The sequence below is a fragment of the Peromyscus maniculatus genome, chromosome 5 (assembly GCF_049852395.1).
Source record: "Peromyscus maniculatus bairdii isolate BWxNUB_F1_BW_parent chromosome 5, HU_Pman_BW_mat_3.1, whole genome shotgun sequence".
NCBI lineage: Eukaryota > Metazoa > Chordata > Mammalia > Rodentia > Cricetidae > Peromyscus > Peromyscus maniculatus.
In genome coordinates, this window is record NC_134856.1 from 21,867,131 (window position 1) to 21,893,976 (window position 26,846).

The window sequence follows — 26,846 nt, forward strand, 5'->3', positions numbered from 1 at the left end:
TAGCCAGGGCCCTCGTCTCCCCAGGTCCCTCATCATAGACGTCACATGTCCCTGGGGGCTTGGTCTAAGGTGAGGGAGGAGTGAACAGGAGCTGCAGAAACCTCTGCTCCCCTCCCCCTTTCCCGCTGATGAGCTACGTGCTGTAGAGCACATGTTTTCTTAAGGGAACCGCACAAACCCACGAGCAAAGGAGGCCAGAGCGAACCCCTGCCTGCATCAGGCCTGGTTAGTGGGGGAGACAATGGGCAAGATAGTGACCAGCAGTGGTGGTCCCTTAACTACGGCATGTGGGTGAGTTCAACAGAAAAGTTGAGAGAAGTGACCCTTGGGGAGAAACCCAGAGGACGCAAGGGAGGCCATCCTGTCGGCATCTGCAGAAAATCTTCCACAAGTGTGAACAGCGCATGTAAAGGTCCTGTAGCTCAAACGTGCCTGGGGTGCCTAGAAAATGTGGAGGCATCGTGGGTGGAGTTGCATGACCAAAACAGAGCATAGGAGAGGCAGGTCAAGGGCGGCAGTGAAGGCTCCTGGACAGCGGACGGCCCCGGCTTTTCTTCCAACTGAGACGAGACCTGTTGAAAGGCTATGAGTGCTTGCACATACTACAAACTGGAGTCATCTGCCCCCAAGCTCCCTGGCCTGAGTGGTGAGATCTGGGACTCTTGGGCTCACTGGGAATCTGGATGTGGAGGTGAAAATTGGGAGGGGCCGGGCAGTGGTGGTGCACACCTTTAATCCCAGCATTCGGGAGGCAGAGGCAGGCAGATCTTTGTGAGTTCGAGGCCAGCCTGGTCTACAGAGCGAGATCCAGGAAAGGCACAGAGTTACACAGAGAAACCCTGTCTTGGGAAAAAAAAGAAAAGAAAAGAAAGAAAGAAAAGAAAAGAAAATTGGGAGGAAAAGGAAGAGCCCCTCCTCCTGAGAGGACTCAAAGCTCTGAGCCCCAGCTCCGCTCACCCTGAAGTAGAGCCTGAACTGTGCCAGCACACAGCCTAGAAGCTCTAGAAGCTCCTCCTGACTCAGCAAGTGAATGCAGGCCTCACTCAGACTGCTCCTTAAAGGGCCATATGCCCATGATGTTGAAAGCTTGCTTTGCGTGGCCAGAGCATACGGCCACTATCACTGACTCACACTCGGGGTCTATGAAATGACACTTGGGAGTGTGTGCGTTTAGATTTGACAAAAAGAAAAGGAAATAGCATCAGGAGCTGAGCCTGGGGAGACATGGGTCTGTCATTCCAGGGACTCGGGAGGCTGAGGCAGGAGAGTTGCAGGTGTAAGGCTTGCCTGGGCTACAGAGCAACCTCGATCCTGGGTGACTGCGCTAGATCCTGTCCTGAAATAAAAAGTAGGAAGAGGGCTGCTGATGTGGCTTGTTAGCACGCATGAGGCCTAGGGTTCCATCCTCAACCCTGCCGAAACTGGTAAATAAAATACAATGAAGTTACAAAAGGACGGAGTCTCGCTTCCACTCCTCCGCACGCCAAGCCTTCCTTTCGGACCTGGGGGATTCTGGGATCTGAACCCCGGGCAGTGGGAACCGTGCTGACACAGCACCACCTAAACGTGGTGCCAGCTGCTGCGAAGGCAGTTCCACGGCAGCCATCTGGGGACAGGAAGCCAAGGAATGCCAGAGGGAGATGGCGCTCCACGAAGAAGCAGCCAGCCACCCAGGCTGAGAGAGGACGCGCGTCTCATTCCAATTGCCAGCGAGGGCTTGGCCTTGCTTTCTCTGTGTGCAAATATTGGCTCTGTTTTCCAGGCTGCAGGGTGAGATAGAGGGGAGTCTTTGCAGCGCTTTGTTCTGGGACTAGTGAGTGGCACTGAGAGGCAAGAAGCCAGTCACTGATGGGCTGTGAGGCGCTTTTATTGTCTTCCTAAATTGCTGTTTGCAGCTGGGCAGTGAGGCTGACACCAAACAGAAAAGGCCGGACTTTGCCGCCTTCCTGAGATGCTTTCTCCTACATTTGCTGCCTCCTCCTTTTCCTTTCCATCTGGAAAATTGGCTGAGGCAGGAGGCTCCCAGTTCAAGGCTACAGATTGAGACCCAGCCTCAAAAACTCAGGCAAACTGCCGAACAGATCTAGATTCAAAGGGGAGATCAAGCTAATCAACTTCTCAAAGAGATACACTGAGGGGGTCCAGGTTCTCCCAGCTCGGAATAGGAGACACACTGTCCTTGGGGGCTCACATGATGCATTTGGTGTTGCAGATGGCAAGAATCATGCATGCTACTCCACTCCCCACAGTGCCAGGACAGTGCCCGCTCAGGCACTGTGTGAGGCTGGGAACCAATTGTCCCTGTCCTTGAGTGCTGTGGTTGCATGTCTGACATCCACTTGTTCATGCTCAGCCTTCCAGCTCCAAGATTGCTAGTCCCGCTCACTAGGGTTTCTTCTGAGAGAACTAAGGTGTTCTCTGTGAACTAATGTGTGTGTTGAGGTGGAGCAACAACATGGCTCCTCCCAAGTGCTGAGGTCTCATGGGAACTAACAGACAGTTCCTGGGGTGAGGGAGAGAGACAGAGGGAAAGGGTACTTCCCTTCTCTCAAGTACTGTCAGATCCCCTTCTGAGATGCCTGCTCTGACTACTTTTTATTCCCTTTGGTTGTGAGGCTCACCCTTTAATGGCTGTGCCGAGCCATCTCTTCAGCCAACGAAAGACTGTGTGTGTGTGTGTGTGTGTGTGTGTGTGTGTGTGTGTGTGTGTGTGTGTGGAGAGAGAGAGAGAGAGAGAGAGAGAGAGAGAGAGAGAGAGAGAGAGAGAGAGAGAGAGAGAGAGAAGTTTCATGGAGCCCAGAAGGTGTCAGGTCCTAGGAACTGAACTTGGGTCCTCCACACTCTTTCTAGTGAGCCGTGTCTCCAGCACCCTACCCCCACCCCAAGACGGAATTTCACTTGTAGCCCTCTCTGGCCTGAAACTGGCTATATAGACCTGGCTGGCCTTAAAACCACAGAGATATTTCTGTCTCTGCCTCCTAAATGCCTGCAATGTTTTCAAGTGACTAATCCCTTGGCTTTTAGTACAGTCCGGGTATGGTGCAACTGTGTATCTAGTTCCCTCACATGAAGCCATTACCCTCCCCTTCTCACCCCCCAGCCTCCAGGAAGCTGCTTTGAAGATCTTCTGAGTCTGTGTATTCTGCACACAGTGGCCATGTTGTTCCTTTGTGCCCTGTTCCTCTCACTCAGCCTCGTGTTCTCGAGGTTGTCCACGTATCGGTGCATGGCTTTTTAGGGCTGAGCCGCAGTCCACACTGGACAGAGCTCACCCTCCCTGTTCGCACCTGCCGGTTCAGCCGTGCCCGAGTAGGTGACTTCTACCTTTTGGCAGGTCGAGAATGTGCTACCGCCATTCACATAGCAGTGTTTGAGTTCTGATTTTCTCATTCTTTGGGCTCTGTATCTCAGAGTAGAATTACCACTGGTGTGGGGTGGTAACTCCATGTTTAACCTTCTTCAGGAGTGCCAGGCTCATTTTCAAGGTAGCCACACAGCCTCATGCTCCCTGAAGCAGTGCACAGGGTCCTGGGCCCCCGGTTCCCCAGCACTTGGTGCTCTCTAGCTAGCTTTGTTCTACTTCCTGCTGTTTTTGTGGGGGTGAGAGCTAGTACCTCCCTGTGGTGTTTTTTTTTAATCTGCAGGAGAGGGGCCTTGCATGCACGCTGCACGCGTGTGTCTATGTGTGTGTATGTGTGCATGAGCGTGTGCGAACACATGTGCACGGTTCATGGATGGAGGTCAGAAAACAACTTTCAAGTGTCATTTCTCTCCTTCCACCGTGTTGGTTCTGGGATCCAGCTCAGGACTCGAACTCAGTGCCTTCACCCACTGAGCGAGCCATCTTGCTGGAAAATATCCATTTTTCTTTTGTTGCTTAGGCTTTGGGTGTCACACAGACCACTGGTGTGTGTGTGTGTGTGTGTGTGTGTGTGTGTGTGTGTGAGAGAGAGAGAGAGAGAGAGAGAGAGAGAGAGAGAGAGAGAGAGAGAGAGAGAGTTTTTACGTGTGTGGGTGTGTGCACACAGAAGTTAGAGGTCTGCAAGGTCAGCGCCAGGCACCGTTTTCAATCTCTCTGCACCTGAGTTTTGAGACAGAGTATCTCGGTAAACCTCGAGTCCCCTGTTGCAGATAGATTGCTGGTAAGCTCTGGGAACCACACCCAGCTCCCCAGTGCTGGGTTCAGATGTGCACTGGTATCCACACCCAGCTCCCCAGTGCTGGGTTTCAGATGCACACTGGTATACCCATCGTCACGGGGGTGCTGGGTTTCAGATGGGCAATGGTATCCACACCCAGCTCCCCGGTACTGGGTTCAGATGGGCACTGGTATCCACACCCAGCTCCCCGGTACTGGGTTCAGATGTGCACTGTTACACCCATCGTCACGGGGATGCTGGGCCTTCAGCTGGGATCCGTGTGCTTTCACGGCAGGCATTTTACAGAGTGCGCCATCTCCCAGAGCCTGGCCACTGTGTTTCCTGAGTCTCTTTCCTGCCTCTTCTCCATAGCATTTGCCATCTTACTATAGGTGTGACCCGTTGTCATCCTTCTGTGTTCACAGTGGGTCAGTTCCTGGACCCCAGGAATACCCAAACCTGCAGACATTCAAGCCCTGCCTACCAGACCTGCACACCTCCTCCCAGAGATGCCAGCTCATCTCTGGGTGACATGGACCTGACGTGGAGGCTCGCTTCTCATTAGCTGCTGCAGTGGGTTGTTCAGGGTCTGTACATAAGCGCTCAGCCTGACACACTTTTCTCTCTGAATACTTTTCATCTCCGGCCGGTTGGATTCCTGGATGCTGGCACACTCATGCAGAGGGCCATGCTCCCCGCACCGTGGCACTGTCTGGTGTGGTCTGTGTGTCTCTGTGAGTCCGGGAACTTTGCTCTCTTCCGCCTTTGGTCCTGCGGTGGTTGCTGGGGATGCCGTGTGTGCTGCAGCCGTCACAGAGCCACAGCATCTGTAGTGATGTGCTGCGTGCGGGGTGGATACAGAGAATGAAAGGATGGGTGGGGTGTGGCATGCTGTGGACTTGAACTCAAGGCAGCTGTGAGTACCTGCACAAGACTGGGCCTGTCGGCACCGTTTCGTGGAGGAAAGAGGCCATCTTAAAGCTTCATCCTTTCCTGAGGGTTTATGAGCAGTTAGTTGGGGTGACATTTTCTCCAGGGGTGAAGTCACTGCCTGTGAGCAGCCTTAAACTCATTGAGAAGAAAGAAAAGAAACCGGAAGAGGGACTGGGGGACTAGGTGGGAGGGGACAGAGAGGGGAAGGGGCCCGAATGTGACCCCTGTGTGTACCTAGTACCTGCTAATAGGAACATTCTTTTTAAAGTCACAGGTGCAGGGCCGGGAACCGCAGGGTGCTCTCCAGACAGATGAGGCAGGTGGCTGTGTGCGTGGATGTGGTAGGGGTGTGATGGGCTGAGGGACACAAGGGGTGGACTAAGGGTGTTGGGCCGGGTTGCTGGGAGAGGACAGGATGCTAGGCACAAAGCCACTGTGTCTGCTCCTTAACCCTCACACTCCCTTCGAGTACATGATCCTGGCCACCATCATTGCCAACTGCATCGTCCTGGCCCTGGAGCAGCACCTCCCTGATGACGACAAGACGCCCATGTCTGAGCGACTGGTGAGCAATGGGTGGAGGGGTCTGGGTCCCTGGGCTGAGAGCTGTGTGGAGAAGGCCTGCCTTGCAGAATCATCAGTGGCCTGTGGACATGGAAGCCCTCACTGCCCAGGCCCATCCTTGAAACCCAGCAGACCTGGTGTACACCAGGCCACAGTGACCATCACACTGTCCACGAGGACTTCGTACTCGGTCCAAATTCTACTTTCTGTTTTATGCTCAGAAACACAATTTTCATGAAAAAAGAAGTGTGACTCTACGTAAACCCAGAAGAGGGCAGCTAGCCACTGAGAACCCACTCCTCAGATCAGTCACTGAGGACCCAGTCACGCCCTTGTTTCCCTCTGTGCTCAGCTTCCTTGACAGAAGTGTTCTGGGACTCATCCAGAGCTGAGCGCCACAGCCTGGGGTCTACATGACTGGAAAGGCAGGCACTCGGGTGGCGTGATAACGCTTCGGTGCTGGCAGTGCCTCGGCACCCATCGGTGCCGAGTTCACTGTCTCGACTCTGCCATCTTAGGGCTGTTTTGTGCTCCCAGGAGCCAGAAGCAGACTCGGTTTGTTTACTTAGTACCCGTTGGCTGCCTCGCACATGCTGTGGTAGCTCTCTGAGCCTCTGACTGAGCCGTGGCCCTGCCCCCAGGAGGGGCTTCTAGGCAAAAGCTCTGCTCCTGTAGCCACACTGTCGGCTTCTCACTGGTGGATTCTAGACCAGGTGTGACTGCTGGGCTGGGCCCTCTTGGCGTCCAAAGTCTCAACCAAGGCAGCACCCACGTCTCTAAGGGTGGGCATGCAGGATTCCTACCCCAGGCAGTGGGTTGTTCTAAGAGTTCTGTCACTGGGTCACAGTGTCTGAGGCAGCTCAACTTCTGGACTGTGTTCCTTTTGGCTTAGTTCCAGAGGTCTCAGCCTTTGGTCACCGGCCTGTTGGGAGGGGCAGGTGGGTCCACATCTCTGGGTATGCTGCCTTGGGGTCATGCCACTCTCCACCACCCACGCCACTGATGCCTTCTCCCCCTTCCAGGATGACACGGAACCATACTTCATCGGAATCTTCTGTTTCGAGGCTGGAATTAAGATCGTGGCTCTCGGCTTTGCCTTCCACAAAGGCTCCTACCTGAGGAATGGCTGGAATGTCATGGACTTTGTCGTGGTGCTAACAGGGTAGGCGACTGCATCACATTCTATAGCATGTTCTCCCCAAGGTGGCCCAGGCTGGAGACCTGTGCCCAGTGTCCTTTCGTGCACATCTGTCTTCTTCCCACCACCTCTGTGTCTCCACCGTCTCTCGTAATGAGTGCTGTCTGATGGAGCTGAAACAATGACCTGCTGTAGCTGGCAGCTTCTACGGTGCCTCATGCACATGACCGTCTTGTCCTCAGCATAACCCAGTGTGGCAGAAGATGCCCCCATTCCCAACCCCCCCGCTCAAGAAGGATAAAGCTCCAGCTGCTAAGCAGTGGGGCTGGGATTTAAACCCACAAACCAAGGTGTCTGAGAGCTCCTCATTAGTGAATTTCATCCTTTACTTGGAAACGTGGTACCTTTATTTCATGGTGGTGACTGTGTGCTGAGGGTTTCTGGTGGCGTGAACTTATGGTTTGGACTTTGATAGGTTTTGCTCATTTCTTTAAGGGGTTTTCAGATGTGGATACAAGGAATGGGCTGTGGTTGAAAAGCAAATGTATATACGCTTCCCACACTGGCTGCTACAACAAATGGTTCCAAACTAAGAATGACTTCAACTTAATGGAAGTTTGCCACTCATTGAAAGTCAAAAATGGGCCGGGTGGTGGCACACGCCTTTAATCCCAGCACTCTGGAGGCAGAGCCAGGTGGATCTCTGTGAGTTCGAGGCCTGGGCTATCAAGTGAGTTCCAGGAAAGGTGCAAAGCTACACAGAGAAACCCTGTCTAAAAAAATAAAAAAGTCGAAAATGGTGCTTTCTGTTTGGCACTCTTGTCTCCCCAAATGATTGACAGCCTAGAGCCCTTGCCATATTGTGGCTCTTTAGTGTCAAACTGCAGTTTTCCCCAATTTGGAGTCTGTTAACAATAAACCACAGATGGTAAATGAACATGGGGGATACTGGGATAGTTTGTGAGGCTGAAAAGGACTTGGACCTTGACTCCTCTGTTCATACTCCAGTGGATGGGGCTGTGATAGAGCTCTTGCCTTCTATGAGGTCCTGGGTTTGATCTCCAGCACTACAAGAAAAAGTGTATGTTGGTTAGAAGTCAGTCACAGAAGCTGGGGAATGTGAGCTTGTGCTTAGCAAATGGAGATGGGTTTGGGGAGTGTTCTTTTCATTCTGTTGCTGTGATAAACTGTCTGACCAAAAGCAACTTAGAGGAGGAAAATTATTTATTTTGCTGATACCTCTAGGCCACGGTTCATCACTAAGGGCTGTCAAAGCAGGAACTTGAAGCAGAAACCCTGGAGGAACACTGCTTGCAGGCTCTCTCTCTGGCTTGTGCTCAGCTAAGCTATTTCTACAACTCAGGACCACTGCCCAGGGAAAGGCACTGCCCTCCTACATCAATTAACAATCAAGACAGGGCCACAAAGGCTTGCCCGCGGACCAATCTAATCTAAGCAATCCCTCAACTGAGACTCCCCCAGGGGACTCTAGGCTGCGTCAGGTTGGCAGTTAAAGCTAACTAGGACAGCCACTATGTAGCCAGTCTTTGCAAAGATTCCAAGAACCTTGTTAGACAACGCCCCCAGGATGGACCCGGCAGTCTTGTACTGGCTGGGGGTGGGTGGGGTGGGGGACTCCCTCTCTGCCCTCCTGTTCTTCTCTGAGTCCCTCAGCTGTTCAGTGCCGGATCCCCTCTACCCTGACCCCTTCTTCTCTCTTTCCTATGGGCATGTTGTCCTTCCTAGTGGCTCCCGCTGCCACCCCAGGTCCTGTTACTTTTGGGGGATGTCACACATCTTATCTGTCATTATAACCAAATGTCTGGCGTAACCCACCTTGAAGGGGGAGGTCTTATTTCGGTTGGTGGGAGTAGAGGCTCCATGCCGTGGCTGCTTGTGCTCTTGGACAGAACGCCGCAGTGGCAGGAGCTAGGGTGAAGGCTTCTCTGTGCTCTCCGTAGCCTGGAAGAGACAGGTGGAGATGGGGTGGGGTGGGAGGACTGCAAGGTGGCCCTAGAGACCCACTTTTCCCAGACAGTTCCCTTCTCCCAGTAATACCAGCACGTTAAGAATCCATCAGAGTAAATCTGTAGGTTAGGGCGGAGTCCACATCTCGTTATCTGGAAACACCGTGAACAATGGGCTTGTTTCTTTTTTCCCTGTTCTTTTGTGTGTGCGCATCTGTGTGTAGGTGTAAGAGTGTGCAGGTGTCTGTGAGTGTGTATCTGTGTATGTGCCAGTGTATATACTAAATGTATATAGGTATGAGTGTAGAGGTGTGTGTGTGTGTGTCTGTGTCTGTGTAAGTGCAGGTGTGAGTGGGTGTGTTTGTAGGTATTTGTTTTTGTATGTGTAGGTGCTGATGTGTGTAGATGTGAGTGTATACATTGAGTGTGTGAGGGTGTGCAGGTGTGTGGTGCAAATTTGTATTTGTAGGTGGGCATGTGGATGTGTGTAGGTGCGTGTATGCATTGTGAGTGTGTAGGTGTGTGTGTGTGTGTGTGTGTGTGTGTGTGTGTGTGTGTATAGTTGGAGTGTGTGTAGGTGTGAGTGTATGTTCCTGCACCTCTGTGCACAGGGGTGTAAGGTCAGGGGTCAACCTCTGGTGTGATTCCTCAGGTGCTGCCCACCTTGTTTTCTGAGAGTCTCTCTGGCCTAGAGCTAATCAAGTAGACTAGGCTAGGTGTCCTGGGAGTCCCAGGTATCCTCCTGTCTCCTTCTTCCCAGTGCTGGGATTGCAACCATGCCCAGATTTCACGTGGGTTGTAGGAACATGAACTCAGGTCTGCAGCAGCACTTTACTGACTAGACCGGTCCACCAGCTCCCATACCCGAGCAATGGATCCCATCCTGGGCTGGCGGGCCCAACCCCCGCAGATCTGGGACACACTTCCCACCACCAGTCACCTTGCCTTTGTTTCAAGGCCCTGTATCTCCTTAGAGGAGTTCTCACGAGTCTGTGTCTGGTGCAGCTGGCATATTGTAAGGGTCCTGGGCGGGATCGCATGTCCTTGTGTTCACGGAGGACATGCTGTTCATTATGTCAAATCTTGTGGCTTGTGCCCTGGGCAGGCTCTTGGGACCTGACACGAAATTAGACAAGTTTTCTCTTCTGTTGCTAAGGATCTCATCTTTAGACAACCCAGCAGGCTGACTGTCGTAAAAACTGTGGTGGGAACTGGGGTTAAGACTTGGTGATTAAGAGCGCTTACTGCTCTTACAGAGGGTCCACATGTGGTCCCAGGCATCCATGTCAGGTGAGAGTTAGTATCCACCCCTTTTCTCTATTTCAGCAGAATGATGTATGTTTGTGTGTGTGTGTGTGTGTGTGTGTGTGTGTGTGTGTGTGTGTGTGTGTGTGTGTGTGTATTTGGGTATGTGTGGTGTGCTTGTATGTTTGTATGTATATGTTTATATGGTGTGTCTGTCTGTCTGTGTCTGTGTGTTTATGTGTGGTGTATAGTGTGAGTGAGTGCATCTTTGGGCCGTATTTGACTCTGTGCATGTGTGTAAGTGTGTACATGTGTCACTGATTCACATCTCCTTGTGATTGGGGGACCTACCCACTGCCCATCCCTGAATGCTTCTCCCACACTGTACCTGCCTCATCCTCTTGTCCTAGCCTTTCTTTACAGCCTCCCCCTCCCTTCCTCTCCTTCCCTCCCTCCCCTCTCCCTCCCCTCTCCCTCCTCTCTCCCTCCCCTCTCCCTTCCCTCTCCCTCCCCTCTCCCTCCCCCCTTGTTTTGCTTGCCTGTTTATCTGGTCAGCCATGCCCCCTTGTCTGCCTAGGGCTCACACCCCACGCGTGGCCTCTGGGGCTCTGTCCTGCAAAGCAGCCCTCCACCAGTCAGCAGTGGTGATCAGTGCTGGATTCTGCCTGGAGGGAGGGGACTGGGGCGTTGATTGGACATCGAGACAAGTGGCGGCTTTAATGAGCATTTGCTGATTAGCTGGCTGTCTTCCATTCCCCAGCAGCCTGCAGGGTTCAGTCAGTGGTTGTGTCTTGTGGACTGCCAGGGCTTTTTGCCTTTGTCTTATGTGAGATTTGATGAGAAACATCTTAACCATGGAGTTGCTGCCTTGGGGAGGGTGGTGTTGTTTTATTTTTCTCTTTGAGAAAGGAGAGGGAAAAAAGGCCTTGGAGAAATTCTGATTTTGTGACTTTTGTCAGTTTCTTTTTAAGTATACTTTCATTGTATTTGAAATTCTGAAGGTTAAAATGAAAATGTGTGAGATGGACATCTAGGAAATGTGGGATGAGGGTTGTGTGGGTCTGGTCTGAGGTGATAGGGTTCATACTGTGATGTTCGGGGAGACAAATGATAGAGACAGATGATAGGTGGATGGGGATGGATGGGTGGGTGGATGGGGACAGATGGATGGATGGATGAATGGATGGCTGATGGGTGAGTGGATGGATGGATTGGTGGATGGGTGGGTAGATGGATGTGTGGATGGACAGATAGATGGATGGGTGGGTGTGTGGATGGATGGATAGATGAATGGGTGGAGGAGGATGGATGGATGAATGGATGGGTAGATGGGTAGAGGGATAGATAGATGATGGTAACAGACGACAGATAGGATACACAGGTAATAGGGGGATAGAAGATAGGTTGTTAGATAGAAAAATAAATGATTGACAAACAGATGGGGTGATAGACACATAGATAACATATGAGATATATATAAAGGCAGATATTTAGGTATGAGTGTGCCTGTATGTGTGTGCATGTGTGTTACATGCATGTGTGCACACACATATGTGTGTGCATGTGGAGGCCAGAGGTTGATGTCTGGTGTCTTTCCCAATCACTCGACCCTTTTTTTTTTATGAGACAAGGTCTCTCACAGAACCTAGAGCTCACTGACTCGCCACCGCTCTCTGGGATCACAGTGCCATGCCCAGGTTTTCACATGGGAGCTGGGGATCCGAACTCAGGTCCTTGTGCCCGTACAGCAGACCCTTCACCCACTGAGGCGTCTCCCCAGCCCCCAGACGAGTTATGAGATAAATGATGGAGATGCAGATTGGTAATAGACACATGACTGACAGGTTGCTGGAACAATAGGGCGATACATAATAGATGACAGCCTGGGGACTGTGATCCCTGCGACCCATACGGTAGAAAGAGAGAGCAGACTACCCCAGGGTGTCGTCCTACACACACACACACACACACACACACACACACACACACAGGCGCACACACAGGCACACACACACACTCGCACACACTTACTTATGCACACATACAAAATGAATAAACAAACACATAGATAAGTTTTTTAAAAAGACAGGATCACAGACTTCAGCAGGAATGAGATAGACACAGTGTTTGGTAGTCATGGGCCTAGCAGCAAGCCTCACGCTTGGTAGGTGGTCAGTGAAACAAGCAATTATGCATTTGGAACGTGATAATCCTTTTGACCCTCAAATATTCTAGAATACAGTTTAGGACATGGATGCCATCAGCTGATAGAGACAGATCATCCAGAGTGTTGGGTTCAATTTCAATGTGGCTTTATGCAAGTTACTTTTTCTCAATGCATTGTAGCATGTGGGACATTGGCTCAGGGCTCATGTACCGGCTTAGAATCCCCCAGTGAGGGGCTGGGAGCATGACTCAGTGAGTGTTAGGTAAATCACTTGCCAATCATGAGCAAAACCCTGGTTTTCAACCCCTATGCTTGGGAGCATGTTTCATCCACAAGACTGTAAACAAAACAAAAATCAGAAGAAAGGGAAATTCATAGAGAATTCTCTCACCTCCTTTCCTCTTTCTGTTGTATACTTGAGGAACAAATCCACAGGCATCAAGTCATAAACCTCTAATGTTCACTCCACTTTGTTCAACTGAGGAAACACATCGTGAGTCCACACCTCCTCTTCTCTTCTTTTGTAGCTGCCCTGAGGCGCCTGCACATACAAACAGCGTCTTGAAATCAACAACAAACACAGCCATCAGGCTGATGTGCAAGTTGTGTTGTTTGTGGTCACTCTGAGTGCCATGGGCGTCCCCACTGTAGAATGAATGCTTTGCATGCTTCTTGATGCAAGTCGTAATGAGAGCATTGATCTTTCCGAGTTTGGGTGAGATTTGTTGGGTCTCGTTCCGTGTACTTGTACTCAGTTCTCACAGAGTGGTGTCGGTGTGGCTGCCCCGGTTACCTGCCATCTTCTGAGCACCTCCTGTGTCCACGCACTACATTCACAGTTTGTGTCCAGTGCTGCCCTTTGGCTCCCAAGCCCTTCACAGTGGAATGTGTCAGAGCGAAGCAGCTTATGCCAGCTGCCGAAGCTCCTCGGGACTTTAGTCACTCTGCTAGGAGGCCATGTGGAGCCAGGGTCACATGAGCCCAAGTTAGGCTCCGACTCAGGCCTGTGCTTAGCTCCGCACCTGTGAACTGTGTGTGTTTCTTCTGGGTTGTTTGTGCTGCTGGGGTGGACCCAGGGCTGTGTGTGTCCCGGGCGGTCACCCTACCACAGCGCTGCATCCCCACCCTGCCCCCTCATCCTGAAACAGGATCTTACTAAATTTCCCAGTTTGGCCTTGAGCTCTTGTAGTCAAAGCTGGTGTTGAACCTTCGTTTCTCCTGCCCTAGCCTCCCAGTAGCCTGTGCCCCACGCCTGGCTCTGTCTCGTATTAGCTACAGAATCAATGCTAAAAAAAAAATCACAAGTTGTGTCAACACAGCCTGTCTGTGTGTTAACTGCTAAGTTCTTCCCATTCCACGGGTGAAGAAACAGAGGCTGTGAAGGTTAAATATCTTCCACACAGGGCTGGATTTAAAACAAGGCAGCTCTCTCCATTCAGAACCGGTGGGTTAAATCCCGCATGATTTCCTCCAAAGTCAAAAGTTCCGTGGGTATCGACTTGGGAGCTGAAGCCGAGCCCGCTAGGGGGAGAAGTCCAGGACTGCCTTTGTTTATTCCCCTTCTCTGGGTTGCATAAGGAGGAATAAATGTACAAAAGAATTGTACAAAATGTACAAAGGATACTGCCGAGGGGCTGATGGGATGGTCTGGAGCGGAAGGTGCTTGCTACTGAGCTTGATGATGTCAGTTCCTCAGGACCCCCGAGGCGGAAGGAGAGAACCCGCGCCTGCGGATTATTCTCTGACCTCCACAGATGCTCTCCTGTGCTCCCCCCCCCCCCCCCCCCCCGCACACTAAATGTGTACCGGCTAGTGTGAGCCAGGGGTGAAGACGTGGGCTTTAGGGCCGTGGGAGTCGCTGGCCCTGGCCGTGGGCCTTGACCTCATCTAGGTGTGTGCTTTCTTATGAGAAGAGGTGTGATAATAGTGTGTTTCTTCTTAGCGGTGGCAGGAATCACATGGCTGGCAAATGACACATGGCGTGAATCGAGCCCCGGGCCTTCCTCAGTGAGCACTGGAGGGTTGTGAGGGGAAAGCAAAGTGAGTTCTGTGTATCTGCTCGGGGGGAGGGGGGGTGGCAAAACTCCCCACACGAGTTTGGGCTGATTTCTTATTCCACCTCCACTTTGTAAGGCAAGGGCCACTCACTGTGTGTACCTGTCAATCAACTCCTGGGAAGCTGAGGCAGGAGGAACCTGAGTTTGACCCCAGGCTGAGTAGTTCCCAGCAAGCTACATCTTAGCCACCATAACACTCCCGTCTCCTTCATCCATGCCATAGGTCTCTCTGCAGCGTCACAATGTCTGGGCAGCCCCTGTACCTGGTGTTTAACCCACCCCCAGGACCTCCCTCAGCCCAGGAGCTGAGCAGTGGGTATATACATATCCAGCTTCCCTGCGGCTCAGGGAGGTGACTGGGACTTTACGAAGCCCTTCCTTCAGGCTTCTGCATAGAACAATTCTATGAATCATCCCCAACTAATTCTGGTGGTGGGATCTCCTGCCAAGGATCTCCGGTTAACCCTTAGGGAAATCGGGAGCTTTGGAAGGAGCAGGTTTCAGCACGCTGGATAGCACCTCGGCCTCTGCCCGGGAAGGGCCTGCTGGTGACTTTCTTGTGCAGCATTGGGCTGTCTTGTCCATCCCCCCTGTGGGGCTGGAGGAGTCCTTGTTGTCTGTCTGTCTGTCTACAGGGTTGGGCTGTCCTCCTGAGTTGCTGAGATAAATGCCAGTCTGCCTCACTTGGGGCATCTGGCCAGTGTTCCTGCCGTTGCCAGGCGATGATCTTCCTCCCAGGGCAGCAGGATGGTGGCTGAGGCAGACACAGGAAATAGTGGAACAGGAAGGAAGAGGGGCCTGTTGCCTGGGCACGGCTGCCAAGCCCAGGACACTGTATTGTCGTGGTCAGAGGTGCTGGGAAGTGGGTGACCTCTGTCTTTGTGGGAAGGATCTGGTCCTGACCCAGAGACCCAAGGCCGTCACGTTGGACAGGGCTGTGGGCTTCAAGGGTCAGGCTGAGATGGAGAGAGGTCTAGGAAAGGAAAGCACATTTATCTCCTCCTCCCCCTCCCTCCTCCTCCCCTTTCATCTATTTCCCCCTCCTCCTCTTCTCCCTCCCCCTCCTCCCCCTCCTCCCCCTCCTCCCCTTCCTCTTCTTCCCCCTTCCTCTTCACTCCCTCCTCCCCTTCTTCTTCCTCCTCCCCTTCCTCCTGCCCTTCCTCCCCTTCCTCCTCCTCCCCGTCCTCCTCTCCCCCCTCTCCCTCCTCTCCTCCGTCTCTAGGTCCACCTGTGTGTGGACACCACTACATTGTTTTCCGATAGTCTCACCCGGAAGCCCAGGCTGGCCTCTGGGCTGTGATCTTCCTTCCTCGGCCTCCTGAGAGGCCGAGGTAAAAGGTGGGCAGTATTCCTGTTCAGCTTCCTCCTCCTTTAGCCAAGCTGGATGTGGAACCCAGGACCTCCCACATGCCAGGCACGTGCTCCCCCTCAGCCCCAGCAGCCCGTCACCCTGAGGAGCTTTGTTTGGCTCTAGCTGCGCACACCAGTCTTCATTGCTCTTGGGGAGACACACAAGTGTGAGTTTGTTGTCACTTTTCTGAGGCTTAGCTCACAACATTCCGACGGCGAGAGCTCACAGGGAGCCTCTTGCTCTGAGCTCCCACCCCAGTTACAGCCAGAGCTGCTGATGGACCGAGTTACTACAGGCAGAAAACCCAGTGGGGGCCTCAGATTTGAGGGGCCGGGTGTGAGCAGCAGCGCCCGCCTAGAATCCCCAGGGAGGGCCGTGGTGTGGCTCGGTGGTAGATTTTCAGTCTTCTGTGGACAAGACCTTAGGTTTCATCTCCAGGTGAAAGAAAATAAAAGAAAGCAAAAGCTGGACCTGGTGTGAGTGAGCATTGTGATCTCAGCACTTGGGAGGCTGAGGCAGAAGGATCATGAGTGTGACACACACACACACACACACACACACACACACGTTAATAGTGACACTGGAGGATGCAGATATGACCCCTGCTGAGATGAGTGAGACAGGGTGTCAGAGTCACACCCTGTCATGCCTGTCTCCTTACTCCATAGGGATCGAGACGAGAGAGGAAAGCTGAGACTCTCTGGAGCCTCGCAGCTCGGCAATGGGCACTCACTGGGTTTAAACGGGCACCACATTCTTTCTCTTCATGCTCAGGAAGTAGAGGGAAGGTTACTGTTTGGACATCAGGAAGAGAAGAGCCAGATCCCAGACATCAGTTGCCTGCGTGGCTCCCAGGGTACAGCAGTGGTCCTCGGGGTGCAGCAGCCTCCAGGCACAGAGCTACCAGGGGAGTCAGCTGAACCGACAACTGGCTCTTTGCTAAGAAAAGGCTTTTCTTCCATCTGCAGAGCAGGAACTGTCCAGGCCTTGATGAGGCTCTTCTCCCTCCAGCTTGGTAGTATAGCCGAGGTCAGGGCTTCCCGAGGCTTCTGGACAGTCACAGAATCCAAGCACAGTGGACCTGCACCCCATCAGGTTGGGCCAGCCCCCACCCAAGGCCCTCGGTACAGATTCAGTTTGCATTTTCCAGGAGTCTGTTCAGCAACCGATACGTTTTCCTCCCAGCCCCTTTCTTTTTTGATGCAGGTCTCATGTAGCCCAGGCTGGCCTTGAGCCAGTCATGTAGCCAAGGGTGACCGTGAATTCCCAATTCTTCTGCCTTTACCCCCCCCCCCAGTGTTGGAAAGACAAGAATGTGACAGTATGCCCAAATTGCTTGTTTGCATGATTGACAGGAGTCACTCTTCAAAGTTTAAGCTAGCTAGATACTCTCCTACCTCAGTCTGCCCATTTGCTGGGGTCACAGGTGTGTGCTACCACACCATGTGTGACCTCGAGTGTGTTCACAGGTTCAGCGTGGTGCTTGGTCCGTGTTGGCACGGGGGTTGACTGAGCCAGTGAGCGTCACCTCACACGCCATGTTGTTTGTGTGGAAGGGAGACCTTTCTAATCACCTCTCCTGGGCTTTGGGCTGCGCTGACCTTCACTGTGGCCGAGGCGTGGAGCTGTGCTCCAGATCCCTTCTCTGATGAGATGGACTGTGCCGTGGCAGTGTGTGACAGCGCGTCCTGTGACTTACGGCTCCCGTCTGGATTGACTCCGTCAGGCTTCACACCCGAGAGAATGGGTGCCATTCCCTTCTCCTTCCTCTCTTGTCTTTACCTTCCCAGCTTCTCCAGTCTCCTCCCCGTCTCTGGGACCTCCACTGGCTCTTGACGAAACCCCCTTGACTGGGGACCCAGGGCCCTCTGCACGTGCTCGGCAGGTTCTGGGAATGGAGCCCCAGGCCTCTGCACCATGTCTCCATGCTCACTCCTTACTGCCCATGTTTTGGTGACGTCATCTTCCTAGATGCCATCCGTCCCTCTGTGGCTTACGATCCAATCCTGGCTCACCTGGACTGGCCAGCTGCCCCATCCTGGCCTCTGCTTTCACTGTGTGCTCCCTGAGGTGCCTCTACAGCCTCATGATGAGGCCCTGAAAGTACACAGGACTCCTCCGGTGGCTCAGCCCGCCTCGCTCTCCCCTCCCTGGGTCTGTTCTATGAATAGCCGGTAGAGGGCACTTGTGAGCACCAGCGTTAGAAAAGACCAAATCCTGTGTGCAGTCCCCGGGTCCAGCCCCTCAGCCCTTGTCTCCTTGTCTTTGTCTCCTTTCCCGCTCCTTGGTCACTCAGATGCAACCACATGTTCCCTGTGCCTGGAACATCCTCTCGACATCTGCTTGGCTTCCTCTGCCTTGGGCCTTTGCTCAGAAGCATCAGTGCCCACGCCTTTCTCTCTCCACCTGATGAGCGGCTGCCAAACCTCACTTTGTGTGGATGCCTGTGTCTGTGGGAGGGAATGCTGCTGAGCCAGTGCAGCCCAGAGTTGGTCTTTTCGGGTGCTCTCCACCATGGTTTTTGAGACAGGGTCCCTCACTGGACCAGGAACTCAACCGAGAACCAATGAGCTTCAGAGAGCTAGCTGTCTTGTCTGTCTCGGCCTTCCCAGTGTGGGGCCTGCAGCTGTGAGCCACTCAGCCTGGCTCTTTACATGGGTTCTGGGGGTCAGTCTCAGGACTTCATGCTTGTGTGGCAAACCTTAGCCATCGAAACTGTCTCTCCAGCCTCCTTTATTTTTTTCTCCTGATTCATTGACTTCCTTCAGAATGCCAACCTGGGGAAGGCAGAGACTTCCGTGTAGTTCAAGGCAGTGGCTCAGACCTCAGAGCCCAGCCTAGCACACAGCAGATGCAAATCTCAGCATGCATGCTCGCAGCAATGTGCTGCAGAAGCAGCAGACGCAGGGGCAAGAGCACAGCCCTGCCACGTCCCTGGGCCTCCTCACAGCTACCTCGTCATCCTTCTTTTTGGAAATAAAAAGTAGTTAAACACACACAGCAGCCTGGGGCACGGCTCAGTTGCTGAGTGTTCTTCTGGCAGGTAGAGGCCCTGGGGTTCATCCCCGCTGCATCTGCCAGGCATGCTGGCTCATCTCTGTGACCCCGGGAGGAGGCCAAGGCAGGAAGTTCAGGAGTACAAAGTCTTCCCTGATTACATAGTGATTTCCAGGCCAGCCTGGGCTACAGGAGACCCAGTTATTCATGTGCCCACCCTCCATCTCCAGAGACTTCGTGGTACCGTCCCAGGCTGGGTCCCCACCACACATTGCCCCTCTTTTCCTCTCCCCTAGCCTTTGAAACCACCTTGTCGCTTTGGTCTTGGTGTTGGCTGAGACTACTTGGTGGGAATGAGTCTGAGAACCACCCCTCCGTGGACAGACCTTTTGGGTCACCACGCTGCTGGGAACAAGGTGTGCCAGGTTGAGCCCCTGGTTTTGATTCTTTTGAGTGTATGTCCAGGGGCAGAACTGAACCACGGTGCTTCCGGCTGGGGTGACTGCTTGGGGTAAGGTGCTTGCCATGGGATGGAGGAGGTGGGAGATAGCCAGAGCCTGTATGAAGTTTGTGGGTGTGACCCCTGCCTATAACTGCAGCACTGGGAGAGGGGTGTAAAGGGATCCCTAGGAAGTGTTGGCGCGAGCTCTGGGTTCAGCCAAAGGCTGGTGCCTTGGTGAATAAGGTGCAAGCATTGAGGAAGAATATATAAAACTTTAGCCGGGCGGTGGTGGCGCACGCCTTTAATCCCAGCACTCGGGAGGCAGAGCCAGGCGGATCTCTGTGAGTTCGAGGCCAGCCTGGACTACCAAGTGAGTTCCAGGAAAGGCGCAAAGCTACACAGAGAAACCCTGTCTCGAAAAACCAAAAAAAAAAAAAAACTTTAACCGCGCCGGGCGGTGGTGGCCCACGCCTTTAATCCCAGCACTCGGGAGGCAGAGGCAGGCGGATCTCTGTGAGTTCGAGGCCAGCCTGGGTTACCAAGTGAGTTCCAGGACAGGCGCAAAGCTACACAGAGAAACCCTGTCTCGAAAAACCAAAAAAAAAAAAAAAAAAAAAAAAAAAAAAAAACCAAAAACAAAACTTTAACCGCAGGGTCTATTCAGGGTCATTGATGAGAGCTTTCCTTGGACACTTTAAAACTAAAGTATGGATCAGGGCACAGCGGGTCCGATAGCTCTTACCTCAGGCTTGTTTCTTTCCCTCCAAACTTTTTGATGAGCACATATTAACTGTTCAAAGCCGCAGGCTTCACTATGGTGTGTCTAGGCTTGCACGGTGTTTTGGTAAGTCCGCCCCTTTGCTACTGTTTCCTGACAGCACCCCCTTACCCTCATGTCCGTTTCTTCCTTCGCTGAATTCCTGTATGAGAGAAAACACACCTTACTCATCCCTGTAAGGCTGGCCGTTCACTGGACAGCATCATCTCCAGTTCCGTCCGTGTTCCTGCAAATGACGGAATTTTGTTCTTCGTTATGGCTGAACAATGTTCTTGCGGACAGAGGTCAGGTTTTCTTTATCCATCTGTTGATAGGAATAGAATCTGGTTTCATAGCTTGGCAGTGCAGCATCGAACATGGCTGTGGGAGCGTCTCTGGGCTTTGCTGACGTCTCGGCATCCTTTGGTGTGTACATCCAGAAGTGCTATGCTCAAGTTGTGTAATCTGTGCGTGTGTGTGCGTGCGTGCGTGTGTGGGGAGAGAGAGAGAGAGAGAGAGAGAGAGAGAGAGAGAGAGAGAGAGAGAGAGCGCACACGAGCGAGACCAGTCTCGACCCATGCTAGGTAAGCACTCTACCACTGAGCTAGGTACCCAGCCCACGGTGTGGGGGTGGAGATTGCACTCCCGCCCGCTGTGAAGGCCTCCTCTTCCCCCTCTCTCCACCATTCATTTTCTTCTCTCTGGTTGGTGGTATTTGTTTTCTGGCTGTGGACTTTTGACCTGCTTTTCCCTGGTGGCCAAGGATACAGAACACTGTGAGCTTCCATTGGCCGTTTGTGGGTGTAGGTCCCTTAAACACGGAGGAGGAAGATGTGAGAATGTCCTCCCTTCCTTCTGGTGCCCCCCAAACACTCCTTGCCTCAGGAAGTGGCTGTGGTGTGGGGAGGCTCCTGATGCATCTGAGACACACCACCCCAAGTTCAAGGAACCAGAGACAGGACAGGTGGGCTGGGGACAGGGACGCGGTGAAGCTAATTTTAGTTGAGGGGGACTATAAAAGAGGTAGATGGGGGAGTGGGCAGAGGCTATGGAATCTGTGGAAGTGCTAGGGACAGTCACGCCAAGGGACCTGCTGGGGTGGGTTGTGAGTATGGGGTGGAGCTCGGAGTCTGGTGACATTGAGTCAGTAGAGATGCAAAGTGGAAATAGAGGCTCCGTTCTTAACCCACTGCCTGAGCACTGGAGCGCTGTGTATTTCCACGTAAGAAATGGGGAATGATCCACGCAGAGTCTGGCTTTTCTCTCACTGGCTGTAAGGTCTCCTCGAACCTCAGTTTTCTTTTCCGTGGCCTCCCAGTTTTCTCTTATCAATGCCAGATGATGCCTGTGCCCACTGGGGATTTGGAACCAGGGCACTTAGCAGTGAATGCTGTTCCCTGGGCTGTGATGTTTGGGGAGGATTTCGGCAGGAAAGGAAACTCCTAGGATCTCAGCTGCTCGGGAGACTGAGGCAGAAAGATTGCAAGTTCAAAGCTAGCCTGAGCAGTAGAGAGAGTCCGTGTCTCAGAAGTGAAGATGGCTCAGTGGATAAGGCCACTTGTCACCAAGCATGGCGAGGTCAACCCCTGGGATCCACACAGTGGAAGGAGAGCTGACTCCCAGAGGCCGACCTCTGATCTCCACATGCACACGCTATGATAAGCACACGCGCGCGCGCGCGCGCGCGCACACACACACACACACACCACAAATGTAATTTAAAAAAACTGGAAGAAAAGGAGACTGCAGGCATGTGTGAGGGGGTTGATGTAACCCTAATGCTGGGAACTCGCCAGGGAGAGGGGAGCCCCGTGGAGTCCCTGGAGATGGTTGGAACTACAGCTAGCGCTTACAACAATCAATCACTCCTACTGTTTAGGTTGGTTTCTTCACCCCCACGGTCACCTACTATTGGTGTTTATGTCCTGTCTGAGGGACCTGTCGGTCAGTCTCACCTAGAGCTAACCTCCCGCCTTAAACAAAGAAAAAGAAATCAGGAACCAAAGGATGCTTTACTTCTCCCCCATGCCTCTTCCTCAGGACCACAGGACACACTTGCTGTTCCGTGAGCACTGAGCCTGATGTGAGGTTGCCATCTCTTACCAAGTCTCCTTCATAAAGACCCTGCAGAGTAAGAGCTATGACTGTCCCATGCTAGTGACAAGAAACTGGTGCCCGAAGTTGAACTGCTGTGATTGAACCCAGAGGCTGTATCCTGCATGCCACACCCTTAAACTACCCATCATTGGGTCCTTCCAGCAGCTCCATGAGGGTGGTTCTCCATGGTCTCTATTTTATGCAGCACGAAAGACTCAAGAAAGGAGACATTGCCGGGCAGTGGTGGTGCACACCTTTAATCCCAGCACTAGGGAGGCAGAACCAGGTGGATCTCTGTGAGTTTGAGGCCAGCCTGGGCTACCAAATGAGTTCCAGGAAGGGTGCAAAGCTACACAGAGAAACCCTGTCTCAAAAAGAAAGAAAGAAAGAAAGAAAGAAAGAAAGAAGGAAGGAAGGAAGGAAGGAAGGAAGGAAGGAAGGAAGGAAGGAAGGAAGGAAGGAAGGAAGGAAGGAAGGAAGGAAGGAAGGAGACATTTAGTCACTTGTCAATCATGCCGAGGCTGAGAACTCTGGCAGGAAAATCAAGGTAGCCTTGGACTTTGTCCCCAGCCATCAGTGGTTCTGGGAGGAAGGTCTGGTGCATGGATCCACATGTTCCTATGCATCCGTGTGGGATCCAGTGGCATCCTCAGTCACTCTCCACCTTATCTTTTGAGACAGGATCTCGCTGAACTTGGAGCTCATTGATTGGCTGTGCTGACTGGCCATAGGGCCCCAGGAATCCTCTTGTCTCCTCCTCCCTAGTCCTGGGGTCTGTGTCCAGCTTTTTACATGGGTGCTTGGGATCCAAACCCAGTTCCTTACGCTTGCACCGCAGCTCCCAGGCGCAGCAGGTGACATTTGCCGCGGCCATCCTCCAGAACGTTTTCTCCGCTTCTGTTTGCAGACAAATGCCCCAGGCCTCGCACTCTCGTGAGCACCAGGCCCTCGTCAGTTAGTGGAAGGTAGCTGCTTTAGTGACGGAATTATTGTGTCTCCTCGGGCGCTGCTGCCTGTGTGCAGAGGCCACGTGCATGTCTCTGTCGGAAGCTTTAGAGAGGAAAGACATTCTGAGACCCAGGCAGGCTGAAAGGACCATGTCCTCGGGCATCGACTGCATGGAGATGTGGTTAGGACTGGGCTCCGATCCAGAACAGGCCTGTTTGTGATGTGTCCCAGCGAGCAAGTGTGTGCCTCGGTTTACTCATTCACTAGTTCCGGCTCTGACTGTCTCACAGCCTTAGGCCGCTCCTGTGTTTCCAGTTCCAATGCAGCGTTTCCATGCCTGCAGATCGGCTGATCATTCTGACCCTGGTCCATCTTTTGTAGTGATGTCGTGGCCTGGGGTGGGGGTCAGCAGTGGCACCGTCGTGGTTCTGAGCTGGTGGCCCTTGCCTGGGAGGCCTGTGTGCCATTATAGGACATCTGGAAGCACGGCTGGCCTGCACTCATGAAAGGATCGTGTCGGGGGGTGATGTGGCTGAGGAGTGAAGGACCTGAGTTCAGATCTCCAGCACCCGTGTAAAGAGCTGGGCACATGCCTGTGATCACAGCGCCGGGGAGGCAGAGCCAGGATCTCAGGGCTTGTTGACCAGCCAGCCTGACCTAACTCGAGAGCTCCAGGTTCAATGACAGACCTTACCTCAAAGGCTCCTGAGGATCGACACGGTTGTCTTCTCCACCCCCCACCTCCTCCCCCCACCCCACCACACACCTGTTCACTACCCCATCGCACATGCACTTTTTATAAAAGGATTTTTAATATTTTTATTAGTTCTTTGAGAATTTCATACAGTGTATTTTTCTATATTCAAGTCCTCCTCCTCCTCCCAGCTCCTCCCAGCTCCTCCCAGCTCCCTCCCTGCCTCCCCTCTGCTCCCTTTTATGTACTCCTTTGTTGTTATTTAAATAACATGAGGTGTGAGATTTATGCTGCTCATGCACCAGGCACCTGGAGCCCCTTAAGTTTGGGGACTTTAAAAATGTACGTGGGGTAGAACTTGATCTGATTAACAATCCAGGTGTGGGACCTGGAGAGATAGCTCAGTGTTTAACAGCAATGTCTTTTCTTCCAGAGGACAGGGGTGGGGTGGGATGTTCAGTTCCCAGCACCCTGTCAGGCCACTTCCAATTGTCCATAACTCCAGTTCAAGGGGATCTGCTGCCCTCTTCTGGCCTCTGTAGGCACTGCATTATAGACATTCACGCAGGCAAAAGATCCATCCATGTAAAACAACAATAATGTTGACAAAATCCCAGTGTCATACTGCATGCCTGTGGTCACACCACTGGGGGGACAGAGCGAGGATCTGGGGCTCACTGGCCAGCCAGTCTAGACAAGTTGGCAAGCTCCAGGTCCAATGGAAGATCCCTTCTCAAAAAGAATTTTATGGTGAGTGGGGAAGCCCTGGAGCCCGTGTCTGACTCTGCATGCACGTGCACACATTTGCACACACATTCACAAACAGCAGCGTGCAGATGGTTGTTCTGTAATCGGTGTTGGAAAGAGAAGTCTCCGGTCAGAGGTCGTCTGCCGACTCTCGTCTCTACTGACTCTCTGGGCCGCATCTTCTGCATCTTCTTGCTGTGCGTGTCTCGTTCTGTGGAATGGTGTTTGTTTTTGCTGGGGCTGGAAGGAGTTCTTTGAGGCCTAAGTATGATCTGTGTGGTCCTCTGGGTAGGACCTCACATTTCTTTTCCAGGCACCCGGTGTCCCTTAAGTTTGCGGACCAGCTGTGCATTGAGAATCTCGGTCACCCAGGACTGCAGAGGCCCCGCTGCAGCCGAGAATTCTTGGGCTTCTCTTCTACTGCTTCAGAGTCCCTGCGGGTGGGAGGGGAAAGCTAAATGCATTCTGGGTCCCTTATATAACGCTGTGGCCTGTTGGGGTCCCATCTAATTTGTGGGGTCTCCTGGACTTACTTCAGCCCCGGGAGGCTGTACATTTTCTAGGTTAAGCAGATGCTCTCCAGCACAGGAGTTTAGTGTTCCAATTGCCAGCTGAAAATGCCTGGCTTCACCTCTTGGGGAACACATAATTTACCTACGGAATCTTCTGTCTTTTAGGGCTCTGTGAGGTGGGCTTCAGTTTTTTGTGTGCGGCTCGACATGGATTTTAGTTAGAGGGTCAGCTGGGCTGAGTCCCAGCCGGTGCCGCAGCACTTCTGTCCGTCCAGTGTGAGTGGAGGGCAATCGCCAGGGTGAGGCCGGGGCGCTGCCTACAGAGCACGGTGATGCAGCTCCCCTCAGTGGCCTTGGAAAGTCACCAGAAACGCAGTCACTCCAGGCTGACTGTGAAAGACCGTGGTCAGCCTGGCACTCAGCGACTGTAACATGTGGGCTGCACTTCTGCTGAGCAGCCTGATGCTCTGAGATCGCAGGCATCTGGGACGTGTGATGCAGCTAGGTAGTTGTCACTCACTGCCGTGCAGCAGCTCCCACAGTGCAGAGTGCGTCCCTTGAGGATGTCCCACCCTCTGATGGAAACCTTGCACTCTGATGAGCATTTCTTTAGTCCCACCCCAGCCCCAAGTGCCATCACGCCACACTCTGCTCCTGTGACTGTCTTCTTAAAATAATACCCAGAGCCTGGAGATGCTCTATGGATAAGATCACTTGCTCTGCATGTGTGTGGACCTGAGTTCGAATCTCAGCATCCATGGAAAAAGCCAGGCACACCTATAACCTCAGTACTGAGGGGGTGGAGACAGGACGATTTGGGCTACCAGCCTAGCTCCAGCTTTAATGAACCCCTGAATGACTGTGGGGCCAAAATGCTAACCCCTGTGGCTCACTGCAGGGCCACTCCTTGGAGGACTGAGACTACATTTTAAGTGACTGTGCCTTGAGCTCTCCATACAACAGCATGCTTCTATTTCACACTAGAGAGTAAATACTGATCACGTGTGTGGGAAGCCCAGGCCCCGAGAGGAGAGGCTGAGTGGACAGGGAGGCTCTGCTCCTAGGGAGTTACCCATCAGAGACGGAAACCTCAGTGATGGGAGTCCTTGCCAGGGTCCAAGCATCTCAGGGAGTGAGGCAGAGAGGGGTAGAGCCGGACCCCCAGCATCCTCCTCTGGCCTCCAGGCACATGAGTGCACCCATATGCATGGTGCACACATACCATAGACATGTTAACACCCCTGAGAGAGAGAGTGTGCAGTGTTCATCTGGGGCCAGCTTACCACCTGATACAGATGCCATCGAGGACTGTCATGTGCCCTAGTGACAAGACCTCTCTTTAGCAGCGTTGTCTCTTTTATTTGAGGACTTAGGGAGACAGGATATTTTTTTGAATTCCAGGCTGTCCTCTGCCTCCTGAATGTTCGGGCGACAGTTGAATGCCTGCCCATCCTGACAACTCTTTGAAATCACTGGCCCATGTCTTCCTGTGCCAGCAGAACTCACAGCCCACATAACTTCCAGTCCAGAACTTTCTTCAGTTCACATTCTAATGCACGAGGCACTAAAACAGGCTGCTGACCCATCTGCCTCCTCTGCTGGCTCTGGGGACCTCCCTTCCTGCCTCCTCCAGCTCATGTGGCTCCAAGTAACTTCAGCTTGAAGCCTTGGCCACCACTCTGCTTCCCCGCTCACCAGCTCACTTGCCCTGCCTCCCTTTCTGACTCCCTTCCATCTGTCCGAAGGACAACGGACCGGATCCCCCAGACAGGCCCGACACGGGCTTTTCCGTGTAGATGCCTAAAGCACACCTACTGAGACCCATTTCACAAGTGGCGAGTGTGCGGACTCCAGGTGCCGGCACGTCTTTCCCTCATTCATTCAGTCCCCTCTGTCCCGAAGACTCACTGATTTTGCCCTCTGATCTCTAGGGGCCCCTCCTTTTGTATCTAACACCTGAAAATTCTCCCCCAGTGTACGCTGTGAGACCACGAGACCTCTAGGTCTAGACGTCTAAGTTTAAAACATTTTTTTTCACTTTCTTATTTATGTGTGTGCTTGGGCATGTCTCGCCGTGCTTGTGGAGGTCAG

General features: G+C 52.8%; 1 protein-coding gene across 2 annotated transcripts in view; it reads left to right on the forward strand.

Moving 5' to 3' along the window:
* Cacna1a (calcium voltage-gated channel subunit alpha1 A) overlaps positions 1 to 26,846 on the forward strand; it is a 328,905-nt gene that overhangs the window by 118,517 nt on the left and 183,542 nt on the right. For both annotated transcript variants that reach the window (XM_076571863.1, XM_076571864.1), the window contains 2 exons: positions 5,531 to 5,637; positions 6,659 to 6,798. In XM_076571863.1, coding sequence (XP_076427978.1) covers positions 5,531 to 5,637; positions 6,659 to 6,798 — 247 coding nt within the window. The remainder of the gene's footprint in view (positions 1 to 5,530; positions 5,638 to 6,658; positions 6,799 to 26,846) is intronic.